Source organism: Gadus morhua, chromosome 21 (assembly GCF_902167405.1).
Source record: "Gadus morhua chromosome 21, gadMor3.0, whole genome shotgun sequence".
In the NCBI taxonomy this organism is placed as follows: Eukaryota; Metazoa; Chordata; class Actinopteri; order Gadiformes; family Gadidae; genus Gadus; species Gadus morhua.
Window position 1 is genome coordinate 15185710 of NC_044068.1, and position 15000 is coordinate 15200709.

At 47.3% G+C, this 15000-nt stretch overlaps 1 protein-coding gene across 5 annotated transcripts in view; it reads right to left on the reverse strand.

Moving 5' to 3' along the window:
* The window catches only part of lama2 (laminin, alpha 2), a 158218-nt gene that overhangs the window by 71737 nt on the left and 71481 nt on the right, over positions 1-15000 (reverse strand). For 4 of the 5 annotated variants that reach the window (XM_030345512.1, XM_030345510.1, XM_030345509.1 and 1 more), the window contains exons 20-25: positions 13476-13562; positions 8798-9009; positions 5703-5809; positions 4901-5191; positions 3089-3269; positions 2039-2175 (exon numbers count right to left, since the gene is read on the reverse strand). In XM_030345512.1, the coding sequence (XP_030201372.1) occupies positions 2039-2175; positions 3089-3269; positions 4901-5191; positions 5703-5809; positions 8798-9009; positions 13476-13562 (1015 nt within the window). The remainder of the gene's footprint in view (positions 1-2038; positions 2176-3088; positions 3270-4900; positions 5192-5702; positions 5810-8797; positions 9010-13475; positions 13563-15000) is intronic. The other variant, XM_030345511.1, reaches the window with a different exon arrangement.

Sequence of the window (15000 nt, forward strand, 5' to 3'; positions counted from 1 at the left end):
CAGCACTGTCATACCAGTGCTGTTTCATGGATGATTGTTAATCGGTTGGTATGTGGTGTGTCATTATTAATTAGGTCCATCAGCTGGAAAAATTGAAAAAATCCCTCTTTGGATGGTGATAGCCGTTTATTAGACTTGGGGTTATACTATGCGTTATATTACATCATTGTTTGATGTAAAATGTATTAATTTCTTCCTTGCTTCTGCTTGTTCCTCTGGACTGTGTTTCTCTGGACTGTGTTTCTCTGGACTGTGTTTCTCTGAACTGTGTTTCTCTGGACTGTGTTTCCCTGGACTGTGTTTCTCTAGACTGTGTTTCTCTATACTGTGTTTCTCCGGACTGTGTTTCTCTAGACTGTGTTTCTCTAGACTGTGTTTCTCCGGACTGTGTTTCTCCGGACTGTGTTTCTCTAGACAGTGTTTCTCTAGACTGTGTTTCTCCGGACTGTGTTTCTCTAGACTGTGTTTCTCTAGACTGTGTTTCTCCGGGCTGTGTTTCTCTAGACTGTGTTTCTCTAGACTGTATTTCTCCGGACTGTGTTTCTCCGGTCTGTGTTTCTCTGAACTGTGTTTCTCTGGTCTGTGTTTCTCTGGTCTGTGTTTCTCTGGACTGTGTTTCTCTGGACTGTGTTTCTCTGGACTGTGTTTCTCTGGAGTGTGTTTCTCTGGTCTGTGTTCCTCCGGTCTGTGTTTCTCTGGACTGTGTTTCTCTGGACTGTGTTTCTCTGGACTGTGTTTCTCCGGTCTGTGTTTCTCTGGTGTGTGTTTCTCTGGAGGGTGTCCTGAGGTGATTTCACAGGAACATGTTTCCTGGGGTCCAGGTGACCCATGATGGGTCAATTCCCCTTTGGTTTCAGACTTGTTGGTTAATAGTGCAACGATATTAGAATGAACATTGATTATTTTGAATATATATATTTAATGTACTTTAATATAAAAAAAATCTTGACACGAGTAATATAGACATATCTTTCAATGCAAAATTTGTTCCAATTTAGATTGCTACAGGAATCATACTTCAAATTGAATATAAATGGCATTAGCCTATATGTATGCCAATATGATGATAGATTTGGTCGTATAATGCATTAGCAAGACTTCTAGCATATGCTTTCCATCCCTGTTGTCATTCAGACTGCCAAGGCGGCCTCTCCCCCCATCAAGCTATTGTTGACACCTGTGGCCAGCCCTCCAGAGCTGGGTTCCCCAAATACCTCTTGAGGCAGCACACTGTGCTGCAGCATTGCTTCTGGCAGCAGCACAGACAGGCAAAATTGCCCTCGACATTTTGCCTTAGTGTTGTTATTTTGTTTGTTTATCCCCATAAAGTTGATCATTTAACCTTATTGGGTGATCTATTTTTTCAACAAGCACATGTGTGACATTTATAGATTAAATAAACAATGAATGTACTTTCAGTGGTCTCATCATCAGTCATACCAAATGAACTTAATAGGCAAAAACTAGACCAAGTGATCCTGGGGGAGTTTTATTGACTCACTCGGTGTGGGTTGAATATGAAACCTACGGAACACCACAGATTTGGGAATTGCAAACAGTCAGTTACTGAGTACAATTGTAATCAAATTGTAGTCACTTACTGCAAGTGTAATTGAATGTAAAGGAAGTGGAACTGAAAACAAAAAGGAATTATATTCTGAATGTTGACATTCTGTTGGCAAAACCATTAAAAATCAGAAAAGCAGAACCGTTAATGCGTTAATGCGAATTAAAATAAGATTGCGTTAATGCATTATTATCGGGCAAATTTTAATAGCCCTAATATAAATACCTGCAAAGTACGGCTATCACCGTGATACTTAATTGTACTCAAACATTTATAAATGATATGTATGGGTATAAAATAATTTGTTCATGATTGAATTTATAAATGTGTTTCACTTGGGATATTACAATGACACTGAATCATTTCGAACATCATCAAATAAGTTTTAATGTCGGAAAAACACCAGAAACGTAACCCTGTAAGGATCCCAAATGGGCCCTGAAAGATCCAGAGTGTGTGAAGGAGCCGTACCTTGCATCCTTCCATGATGTCGTGGCCCCAGTGGTTAGGGGCGCAGCGGTCGCACCTCTCTCCGATGGTGTGGGGCGGGCAGATGCACTGGCCTGTGTTGGTGTCACAGTTGTTCCCCACATGGCTGCAGTCACAGGCTGGAGCAGGGGGAGGGGAGGGGGGAGGAGAGGGGAGACAGGGGTGAGGGAAGGGGATGAGAGGAGAGGAGAGGGGGGAGGGAGTGGAGAGGAGAGGAGAGGGTGAGAGGAGGAGGAGGAGGAGAGAAGAGGGTCGGGGAGAGTCAGGTCGAAAAAGGGGGGGGGAGGGAAGAGGAGAGGGGAGACAGGGGTGAGAGAAGGGGAATGACGGCCGGGGAGAGCCAGGGATGAGAGGAGAGGAGGGGGGAGGGGAGTGGAGGAGAGAGGAGGGAGGAGTTAGAAGGGGAAGGAGAGGAGAGGAGAGGGTGAGAGGAGGAGGAGGAGAGAAGAGGGTCGGGGAGAGTCATGTCGAAAAAAGGGGGGGAGGGAAGAGGAGAGTAGTGGGGGAGAGAAGGAGAGGGGAGGAGGAGAGGTGAGGAGAGGAGAGGGAAAGGGAGGAAAGAAGGGGGGGCGAGAGGATGGGGGAGGAGAGGAGGGGAGAAGAAGGGAAGGGAGAGGACAGATGGGGATGAGAGAAGGGGGAGAGGGAAGAGAGGAGGGGTGGGTGAGGATAGAGGAGAGGGGAGGAGAGGACAGGGGAGGAGAGGAGAGGAGAGGAGAGGAGATGAAGAGAGAGGAGTGAACAAAGCAGTGTAAACAGTATGAGGAATCAACATGTTCTCTCCTCTTTGTTCCCAGATCTGAACCTAAAAACAAAACAAGCTCCCCTTCTTTAACAATGCATAATAACTATAGCTTTTAATTCAATCTGATCAACATTTCAGTGGCACTACCATTCAGAAGAGAAAGTGTCTCACTTCAGATCCCGCTCACTCAAAATGTATTTTAAAGGACCAAGACATGGTGTGAAGACCCGGAGTGAGACTCTTTCTCCACACACGGAGAAGGCAGCAGGCTGGGCGGCGGTGCTTACGTGTGCAGCCTCCCTCCTGGAAGAGGAAAAAGCCCCGGGAGCAGCGGTCACACTTGGGCCCCGCCACGCCCGGCTGGCAGCGGCACTGGCCCGCCTCGTCGCAGTCAAACGACTTGGAGCCAAACGAGTTGCAGTGGCACGGAACGCACGAGCCGCCGCTGGCGAGGCCGTGCGTCTGGGGCTGCGGGGACACACGACGCAATTACCCAACCAGAGAGAGGGAAAAGGAGGGGGGGGAGGGAGAGGCACTGACAGAGCTGGGGATGGAGGGAGAGGGGGAGTTAGGGACAGCGTGAGAGAGAATGAGAGAGAGAAGAAAGGGACGGTGAGGGAACAAGAGAGAGAGAGAAAGAGAGAGAGAGAGAGAGAGAGAGAGAGAGAGAGAGAGAGAGAGAGAGAGAGAGAGAGAGAGAGAGAGAGAGAGAGAGAGAGAAAGAGAGAGAGGGAGAGAGAGAGAGAGAGAGTGAGTGAAAGAGAACAAGAGAGCGAGAGAATGTATGATCTTCTGGTCACGCTTGACAGTACATGGAGTCAAACCAAATGTCACACTTTCCCTGTTGGGAATACAAGAGTGGAATGGCGCGTGTGTGTGTGTGTGTGTGTGTGTGTGTGTGTGTGTGTGTGTGTGTGTGTGTGTGTGTGTGTGTGTGTGTCTGTGTGTGTGTGTGTGTGTGTGTGTGTGTCACTGCTGAAAAAGCTATGGTCTGCACACGCACACACACATTGCAAGCCTGCATAAATGAATCAGTGGAGGTAACAGGTAGAGTTAAGAGAGGATGAATAAAGTGAGAGTGATGGCGAGGAGAGAAGGAGCACAGAACAGAGCGCAACATGCTAACCGAAACCAGCACACATGACCGCACAACACCACACAACACAGGGCTTCATGCTAACCAAACCACCGCAACCACTCCACTGCACAACACAGCACTAAAACATAGAAAACACACAACGATACCAAACCACACAGCACACCACAGCCGAGTGGTGTGGGCAAGAGTGTCTGTTGGGAATATCTCGACTGAGGTTAAGCTATTTGTATTTGTATGACACGAAGGCCATTGGCCCATGCAACCCCCAGCGAGAGGAGCACCATGCAATGTTATCCCGGATTCAGCATTCACAGAGGCTGGGCCGGAAGTCCAACCCACTGAAAGGGGCGGGGTTACGCATTGCTTCCTGCTTTAGTACAGAGATATTCTATTGAAGAGAAACTCATTCACTAGAGTGGATGAAGCTTTCAGAAGCAGTTTTCATCACAGTGTTGATTTGAAACGATTGCCGGGGTCCGGACCAAACGTTTGAGCTTGTTTTTTAACGTAGTATTGGAGGTTCTGGGCGAGTTTGTGTCCGCTGTTAGCCATTGACACGACTTTAGACACCTGCCTTCAGCTACATGATTGGTTGAAAACACACATGAAGGTAAAGAAACGACCCTAACGAGCTCAACCTCAAGCTCGTCTGCCATCAGACTTGACATGATCAACTTAAGTCTGACAACGACATGCAAGGAGACCCAAGGTCACCAACTGGACAGTAGCAGCCAGGGTTCTCGCTCAAGGACACCTTGGCCCAAACGCAGACAGGGCCGGGGATCAACCCCCCCCCCCCCCCCTGTACAGCCAATGCTTTTAGCACAAAATAATTCAACGAAAATGCATCATGCACCATGTTAAAACACACAGCGTCAACATCAGCCTCACAACCAAACCCCTCTACTGCTGCAGCGACGCCATCACAACACACCACACAGCTGTGCCGCCACCCCCCCCCCGAACAAGCCATGAACGATGCGCTCCGTTCACGCTTTACCGCTATCCTGGGCCTGTACGCCCCTCGGGGACAGCCCCCCGTACGGGACGCCCCGCCGTGGCGAGACGGGGTGTCCCATCTCTGCTGGGCCACCTCGACGGGGACGCGCTCCACGGGCCGCCGCGTCTCCCGCCGCTCGTAGCCCTGCCGCCGCAGGTCGCAGCGCCGGCCCGAGTAGCCGGGGCGGCAGATGCAGCGGCCCTCCACGTCGCAGCGCTGAGCCAGCGCCCCCGGTGGGCTGCACTGGCACGGCAGGCACTCCTGGCGCTCTGCGTCCCACCAGCAGTTAGGCTGGGCCAATCACAGCACAGGGACGGGAGCGGTAGGAAGAGGATGAGAACGGTTGAACAGGGGGGAAGGAAGAGGAGGAAGGAAGTGGGGGCGAGTGGCGGAGGCAGCGTGGATGATGTGGCGCCACCTTTTGGTAGCATGAGGAAGAGAACGAACAGTGTCCGACCTATGCAAGATCTCAGAGCTGGAATAGAAACACGTGATACAGCTGCACTAAGACGTGATTAGGATCTCTCAATGTCATCGTTTCTTACCTCTGTAAGTTATATTCTACTAGTTTACCCCGTTTGGTTCCCTTTGTTAAAATGTTATATCCTACTTCAAAACAAATACAGTATGATGTATTACATTAGTATTATTCCTTTATTATCAAATGATTACCTACGTCATTATTTTTGACTGCTTAAGAAATGTAAATGTTTATTTTCCAGGCCAATTAATTTGGCTTGGATTGAATTGGGTACAAAAAATGGTCCGCATGGCTGCTGCAGGCCCACTGAGCTGTACCCACCATGCACTCATCACACTGCCTCCCCAGCACGTGCTCCCTGCACTGGCACTGGCCCGTCTCCTGATGGCACGCCTCCGAGAGAGAGCCGTTGGTATGACACTGGCAGGCTGAGAGAGAGAGAGAGAGAGAGAGAAGAGAAGGAGAGAGAGAGAGAGAGAGAGAGAGAGAGAGAGAGAGAGAGAGAGACAGAGACAGAGACAGAGACAGAGAGAGAGAGAGAGAGAGAGAGAGAGAGAGAGACAGAGACAGAGACAGAGAGACAAACCAACAAACCAACAAACAAACAACAGAATTGATCAGTTAACTTACTTTAATTTTACACTAGCTTTCAACTCTACATACCATTAAAGTTTTGAAAGATCTCTTACTAATTCCATCAAAATAAAGGACAATAAAGACCAGACCATTAATCTAGATATGGAAGTGGATATTTGGATTCCTTTTTTTTGGATTCCTTCGTTCGGCCTCATATATATATGTGTTTATGTGTATTTGTATTAAAAGGCTGTTGGTGTACCACCTTATTTCTCCTATTTCCTCCCTTATGTCCTTGATTCTTAGTTTCACTTTCATGATATACCATTCAATGCTTTAGCATTAGAGCTACCATCTGGTAGATAGGCTGCCAACCACACACACACGCACACACATACACACGCAACCTCACAGCTACACACATATATTGAGTGGCAGACAGCCCTGAATGTGAGGCGATAGAGCGAGAGAGAGGGCTGCAACAGATGCCCACTCACACACACACACACACACACACACACACAGCCTCATTTTTAAATGCACATGCAAAGATGAGTGCAAGAAAACACACACACCTGCAACCACAGAGACATACTCATAGGCACACAGATGAGTGCATGTCCATACACTCCTGCATGAGGAAAACACACTCCTGTCAAACAAACCCCCGCACACATGCACACACACACACATACATACAAACTGTTACTCTCTTTCGCTTGCCTTCTCTCCCCCTAGCTCAGCCTTTGGGGACCATCTGGACTCCATTCTGTCAATTGCCACGATGCTAGCTTGTTAAGGCATAACATGTAGCTATGTATTCCGCTGTTAGGACCATACTGGTCTGCTGGTTGGTTAATATACTTTTTTTGCAATCAAAACAAAAACACATGCGGCTGTTACTGAGCAATCTGCCGTCTGTGTGCGCGGTAGAAGAACGGGTGTATTGATGTTTCATGTTGGTTGTGTATTGGCTCGGGGATCTGCAACAGTAGCTGCATGATGAATCTCAATCTATCCTTGCACCGCCGTCACACTTAGAACTACAAGCCTAGCATCAACAAGGCTAGCTTATTCAGACTGTTACATCAAGCCGTATCCGCTATGGGTGTATCTGTCAGCCCAGTGTCTTCTCGTATTTCACGCCCAATGCTCCAGTTATCAGCCAATACAGATTTCTACTTGAATATTAAGTGCAACATAAATATAGTAATTAATTACATTGTAGGTGAGGCTACCCAGTCAGTGCTTAGACTGCACATTGATGTCCATAAACAGTCATTTTTACTGTTTATAGTTATGATAAACCCTAACCCTAACCCTAACCCTACAATGTGATTTTATGGTGATTTAGCGCTACTGGGATTTCGGCAACAAACTGAACATAAAGCGTGGAACACGCTGGTCCAACCCATGGCCATCTGAAACGTATGGGGATAATCGGACGAGTTCGGGAACAAATCTGTCCGATGTGTTCAGCTGTGTTGGAAGCTTTTGGAGACTAGCGCCACGAGACTAGCGCCACCCGATGCTAAGAAGACTTATTGCATCTCGCGCAATCGCAGAACGTAGTGTACCCGCTACTGTGAAGTTCGCACTAGTCTTTGCGGGGTGTTTCAATGCATCCTTTTTCTGCCGAACGGGTCAAACGGGAAGAGAGGGGTTGGATAAATGCAATTGGCCGTTAGTTTGAGTCTGGGCTGTGTGTGGGCCTCTTAAGAATCTTTCAATTGAAACGCAAAATGGCCGTCGCTTGGAACGGCAGCTGGGAACTCTGTTGCAGAGGAAAATGTAAAGTTTTTGAGATTTCCATTCTCCCTTTTACTGATTTTTTTATCTGATAAAGCTCATATAGACTGGCCCTGGACTCTGTAGCTTCAATCAATAACATTCATTAGTCCGTAAGAGACGGAGTGACCAAGGAGAGAGGCGTTGGGGTTTACTAATTCCTCCTGGTGGTCCTTTGTCATCTCTACAGGATCAATAGACTACACCCCCTTCCAGACACAAGCAGCCGATCAGCACTGTGGGAACGCCATAGATCAGGCTGATTAATCAATAACCATTTAGCTGGGTTGTAGAGTGGTGGTGGGGGGGGGGTGGGACTACAGAAGTATCAAACCCACATTATTATTGGACCAGGTGGGCAGCAGCCCGCCTGTTGGCCGACCCTCCTTGTTTGTCCCTTGGTTTCCTAACGGATCTATTTGCCGGCCGTCTCTGACCAAATCCTTTTGCAGCGCTCGTTTGTGGGTGCGCGTTGATCTGTCTCTCCCTGGCCACACACTCCATCTGTCCATCTGTGTCTCTTTGTCTTTTCCTCCCATCCTCTCTGAATAACAGTGTTTTTCAGAGACAGCCTCGCAGGTGTTAATAAAGATTTTCACAAACAAGCGCCATCTGCATGGCTATTTTCGCCCCCCCTCCCCTCCTCTCGTCTTTCTCGCCGCTACCTTTCTTTCTCTTCCACTTGCCAGCTGTGGCTTTACAGTTCTGTCTTTTACACAGATGGTAGTCGATGTGCTAGTTCTGAGGCTAAAACACATTAGCACACGTGCGTCCCATCAATGCGGTTACACTATCCTGCGTACTTGATTATATTATGGGAATAAGGACTATTTATGGCTACTCAATGACACCAGCAATTGAATCATATTATACTATAAAATGGCTCTTTTGGGTTGATCAACATCATGAAAATGAATATACATGCTTTTACTGGTTTTAGTATCATATTTTTTAATCATACTAGTATTTACACTTTACCTAAGTCGGTTAGAATTTTCCAACACAAGCAAGTGTCAACAGTTTTACATTTAAAGGGAATACTTTCAACTTACGTTGGCAGTTCTTTGCATTGACCGCGTCACCGTAGTAGCCGTCGGAACAGCTCTCACAAGTCTCGCCCCCGTAACCCTGACGACAGCGAAGACACTGGCCTGTGATTGGATCGCAGCTTCTGGGCAGAGCGAAGTCCAGGTTATCGTGACATTGGCAAGGCTGGCAGGAACCCCCTGGCCTGCTGGGGTGGCCAAAGTAGCCATTGGCACACCTGGCGGGTGGTGGAAACAAAGGTTGGGAACAGTACTTGTAGAAAAACAGACCTGTGGCGAAACAGATTTGATTCTAAATTTGATCAAAAGTGCTCAGCACTCAGCAGGCAACAAAAAAGGACCAGTGGAGTGAGTATGGGATTGATGTGAATGTAAGAATAAACCGAATACGCACGTGTCCCACCGGAGATACGTCTGTATCTCTGTGAGGGACATTGCTGACAGCCATTGAGAATCGTGTCTGGAAAATTGAACATGCTCAGATATTCACATGGGTCATTTGAACATAACTCATTAACTTAAGACTTCAGTCTGTAAGCAAATAGGTAACAAATAGAATTGCAGAGATAATATAGGTGAAGCTCATAGCTGCCGTTCAGGGTCTGCTTAGGTATGCTAGTGCACCACCACATACGTATTCAATAGATTTGATCAGGCAGTTTATTTATTGTCCTTTAAAGAGCACCTATCATGCTTTTTCGACTTTTATGATCTATAAACATTGTTATAATGATTTATTGTCATGTTTAACCATACTAAAGTGTCAAATAATGATGTACATGCATTTAGACATCTGAGCGTCTGGGGTGGCTGTGCAGAGTGCTAAACACTAGGGACGACGGTCGCCATTCCCAGATTTCCGGGATTTATCTACGTAGAACAATCCGGATTTTCCATGTATGGTAATGCTGCGACATGCTCTTCCGGGAGGTAACCAATCACAACGGAGTGGGGTTGGCAGGAGGGGGGCGGAGAAGGACGAAGCCAAGTGTTTACAGAGAACGCTGAAAAGCCCAGATGAGAGGAAGTGTTTCCTGAAAAATCCACATAATTTTTTATGCTGTGATTCGTGTCAGGTTGCTCTATAGGAGTCATTAATAAGAATTTAAGACCAGAAAAGTAGTATAATAGGAGATCTTTAAGGTTAATTTGACATGATAATGAATAGACCAGTCAAATATTTTCAGGCCATTGTTCCAAATCAGAGGTTCCTAGTCTTCAATAGCAAATAGCCCTAACCGCTTGTAGAACATTGAACATTCAGTTGACTCTAGCCACTGCACAACATCGTATTTTATTTGCCATAAATAGCTCAACCATATGCTTGATAGGTTTTAAATCAGTAATGACCTCATCGTTTATTATTATTGACAAGGTCTGGACTGGGCATCGCCTTCCACTCACTATTTAAAGTTCTACTACTGCTCCTTCCTTCTCCAGCTAATCCCCCTTCTCTCTCTGTCTCTCTGCCAGCCTCTGCCACAGCCCATGGTGTTCACCAGGTGTCATGGCCCATGGCCCCCCCCACCAGCCCCCTTCTCCCAAACCCTCTTCCATGTCACCCGTCTAGGACTCTCAATACCGCTACTCTATAAATACAATAATACAGAAAAATAATATAATTGAGAGGCGCAGTGAGGATTCGAACAGAGCACATCAAAAATAAAACCGAAAATAATATAAGTATATATAATTATGATATAAATAAAGTAGAATAGAATAGAAGAAAATACAATATAATACATGATATAATAGAGCCGAACAGAAGAGAGCAGAGTGGATCAGAATAGAACCTAATATAATCCAGCCTTTAAAGGTCCAATCATAAAACAACGCATGCGGAAAAATGCATGTCGCTTGATATATGGGCAATATTTTCCTATAGGCAATTGATCTTTAGCCCTTCTAGCAAGCCTTCCTCCTGCTTCACATCCTCCTCCTGTTCTACCACACACTCCTCCCCTTCTCCCCTGCCCTCCTCCCCCCCTCCCCCACACTTCTCTCAGAAACCTACGCTGCTGCCAATACAATTCGACACTTGACTTAAGTGTGTGGTAGTGCACAGCGCACACACAACCCACACACACACACACACACACACACACACACACACACACACACACACACACACACACACACACACACACACACACACACACACACACACACACACACACACACACACAGCTTCACAAAAACCCCCACACACAAGCGAACAGCAAGCTAATAAAGCAGGTTGTATTGAGTACCAAGGAGGGTCAGTGGTAATAATCGCTGGCCGCTCTTGATTCTCCCCCTCCCCCTCCCCCTCCCCCTCTCCCTCTCCCCCTGCTGCTGTCTCCCTGGCCACCTCTTGACTCATCCTCACCATTCTCTCTTCTCTGCTTATTTTCTCTATGCTTCTCTGCATTGAATTCCATTTTAGCAGAGCGATAAAGACTTCTTTAAAATATTCTCTCGCTATTATTCAGTCACCTCTGGTTCATCTCTCTCTCTTTCTCCTCTACCTCTCTCTCTCTCTCTCTCTCCCGCTGTATTCTTTTCAATTTAGGCTTGATTAACTTTATTAGCGGTCTTAGTGGTTCTCACCGCAACCAGTGCAAAGGCAATTAAGATATTTATGGCTCCCCAGGGGCCTTCCACTTGTTGCTAATGAAAGACAGCGATGGTGTTGGTGCTTGTATTCGGACTAGCCCTTGACCGCGTAGGCGGGCTTTAATGAAGAGTATGAAATGTTACATTTCTAGGCGAGATGCCAATCAGAGGAGAGTTGTTGTTGTGTGTTTCTGTTGTTTTATTTTAGTCTTGTGTTTTTCATTTCCCCGGAATATACTAGAATACGTTCTTTGCGCTGGTGTTGTAAAAAATAAAGACATTAAATGATTAGTCTATGTGGTTACCATTCCCGATCCAAAACCACGCAAAGAAAAGCTTTGATTGCAGCTCGGAGTTGTAAAGTTCTCTGATTGGACAGAGAGCCTATAAGATCCCATAAGTAGGGCGGGAAAGAGTTATTTTTTCCCCCTGGTCTGTAATGCAGATGAATCAGTGCATTAGCAATAGTTAGCGCTAACAGCGGCGGCTCCGTGGAGTGGATAATGAAGTGCGATGGCAGGTAGACGTCAGAGGGATCAATTAGGCTAATCGTGAGGGGGGCGAGTGGATGATGATTACCCAGGCTAACTCTCCTGTGGCTAATAGAATCTCATCTTACTCTAAACGCTGCAGAGACCGCCGCCGCTACGCAGTGGCCGGGTCGCTAGGTCGCCCGCCGCATCAGGGCTAGCTGTGGCTCTCAATCTCCTAATTTATCTTCCCTCTCATGTCCAGGTTTTTCTTCTTCTCTTGACTGATTGACGGGGCACCGTGGTGCCAGGACAAACAACACACACACACACACACGCACACGCACGCACGCACGCACGCACGCACGCACGCACGCACGCACGCACGCACGCACGCACGCACGCACGCACGCACGTACGCACGCACGCACGCACACACACACACACACACACACACACACACACACCTCGGTCCTTGTGCGTTTGTAGCCCTTTTGTCTGCATCAGTACAGATGGACATCTATCAGGGAAAAGGTTTGTATTTCCCATTCGCCCACTCAGAAGATTGTCCCCTCCGCTGTTTACACCTTCATTATTAGATCCTCACATACAGTAATCTGATTGTACCACCACTAGCTGCTGGTGGTGGTGAGTCAGACTCTCTCACTCCCTCTCTTTCTCTCTCTCTCTCTCTCTCTCTCTCTCTCTCTCTCTCTCTCTCTCTCTCTCTCTCCCCCCAACTACACAAGCAACACAGATTTATAAAAAGACTCTTGGACATCGGTCAGAGTGCAGGGAAGGCATTCGGGCAATGCCGACGCCACGGCAACAGGGTTCCCCAATGCCCACCGAGACGTCAGATGGGCCGGTGAGGGCGATGACCGTCCCAAATGGTTTTAGTGAATGAGAGTGAAAAGGAGAAAGCAGCGCTCCACTCTCACGTCAAGCGGGAAGGGGGTTGGGAGTGTGTTTCTTTGGGAGGATGTGGTGTGAGGAGCTCAAATTATCCCAATAACTATCCTACAGCTAATTTTGGCGTGTCTTTTTAGAGGGTGCGAACACACTTGATACAGATCACTTGTCAATGTATAGTCTAAATAACGTTACGCAGCCTACTAGCCTTGCAAATGTATTCATGAGACAGACAGACAGTATGAAAGACGGATGGACACAGACAGAGAGACCGTCAGACAGACAGATGGACAAAGAAAAAACCGACAGAGGGGTGGACAGAAAGACAGACAGAGAAACAAATGGACAGGCAGACAGACAGATAGACAGACACTGGGCTACTCAGAGAGTAATGAGGCAGTAATGGGTTAATTTATTTCAACCTAAGAAAGAATCATCTCAAAGTAGATGGTTGTGCATGCATAACTTAATGAACAAATGTGCACAAAAAAACAATAATATAAAATAAACCATTTTATGGCTGTTGGTATGTGTTTACATTTGTGGATGCGTTGGTGTATGCTTGCAGGTGTGTTTGTGTGTGTGTGTGTGTGTGTGTACATTTGTAAATGTGTGGGTGCCTTCGTAAGTGTGTGTGTGTGTGTGTGTGTGTGTGTGTGTGTGTGTGTGTGTGTGTGTGTGTGTGTGTGTGTGTGTGTGTGTATTACCTGCCACATCGAGGCCCTGTGTATCCGGTCTGACAACGATCGCACAGCAATTCTCCCGCATTGCTCAGGTGACAGGTAGGACTGAAGCTGCCAGGGTCACCATGACGACGTTGATTTTGTTGTGGTTGTGGGTAGCGTTGTCCAAGTGTGCATAAAGGAAGCATGAAGAAGATGAGGAAGAGGAGGAGAGAGCGAGTCAGCGCCATTGTTTCTCCCTCGAAACTCTCTCACACACACACACACACACACACTCACACACACACGACAACTCTGTCCCTTCACTTTTTGACTGCACGCACAGAAGACACTTTGGAATTCAGTCCATAATCTCCCAGAATTTCTTCTGAAAGATTTGAATGCACTTTATTCCCACTGGCACACACTTTTCTCTTTATAAGACACACACTCCTCTCCCTCCCGACACACACTGAAATCACACAGAGGCTGGTCAGGGGAGAGAGAGCGAGAGCGAGGGACCGAGGAGAGAGAGAGAGAGAGAGAGAGAGAGAGAGAGAGAGAGAGAGAGAGAGAGAGAGAGAGAGAGAGAGAGAGAGAGAGAGAGAGAGAGAGAGAGAGAGAGAGAGAGAAAGTACCTCATCACTCACTGCCCTCCCTTTACCCCCATTAAACTATAGATAGGTCTCCTAGCTCGGGTTCCAGGCCCCAGCCGGACTGGCTGGCTACAAGGCTAGCAGATAGGCTAGTCGGGCTGCTAGCCTGTTGACTGATTGGATGACTGAGCAAGTGGGCCAGATAACTGCCACTGCAACACCGTTGAACACTCAAAAAGACGGACAGACAGTCAGCAGCTCCAATCATTCAGTACATGATGAACTCGACATTAATTGACGTGATTCACATATTTCTTACGTTAATCCTCATAATGCGAAAAAGGATTTGGCAGGTAAACAAAGGAAAGGGGGATCAGGTAATTTAACGTGGCAAAGACCTGGGCATGACCGAGGCAGGAGGCCTACTGGAATCATGTCAAATGTCCCTTTGTTGGACTGATACGGCACACGTTTGGCGGGGCAGTAGGTGATGGGTGGGGCAGGGCAGGTGGGGTTCACACCCCGTTTGAGTAGTGGTGTTTACGTGACTGACTGGCAGACTGGTGGACTGGTGGCAAAGAAGCCGAGGGGTTGGTTGTGTGTTTGAGGGAGGACGGGATGCCGAGTCGGAGATTGAAAAGGAACAGAGGAATAGAGGGAAGGGAAGGCTGCTTCTTTCTTTAGCTCTCTATTATTAGCGGCTCCTGGAGTTTTGGACAGTACATGTCATTGCTGCGCTGAAATTCTCAGCTGCTGCTGTTTGTGTGTGTGTGCTTGGATGTGTGTGTGTGTGTGTGTGTGTGTGTGTGTGTGTGTGTGTGTGTGTGTGTGTGTGTGTGTGTGTGTGTGTGTGTGTGTATCTATGTGTGTGTGTGGTGTGTGTGTGTCTGTCTGTCTCTGTATCCGTTTGTGTGTGAGTTTGTGTGTCTGTCCGTCTCTGTTTCCGTCTGTGTCTGTGTCTGTGTGTGTGTGTG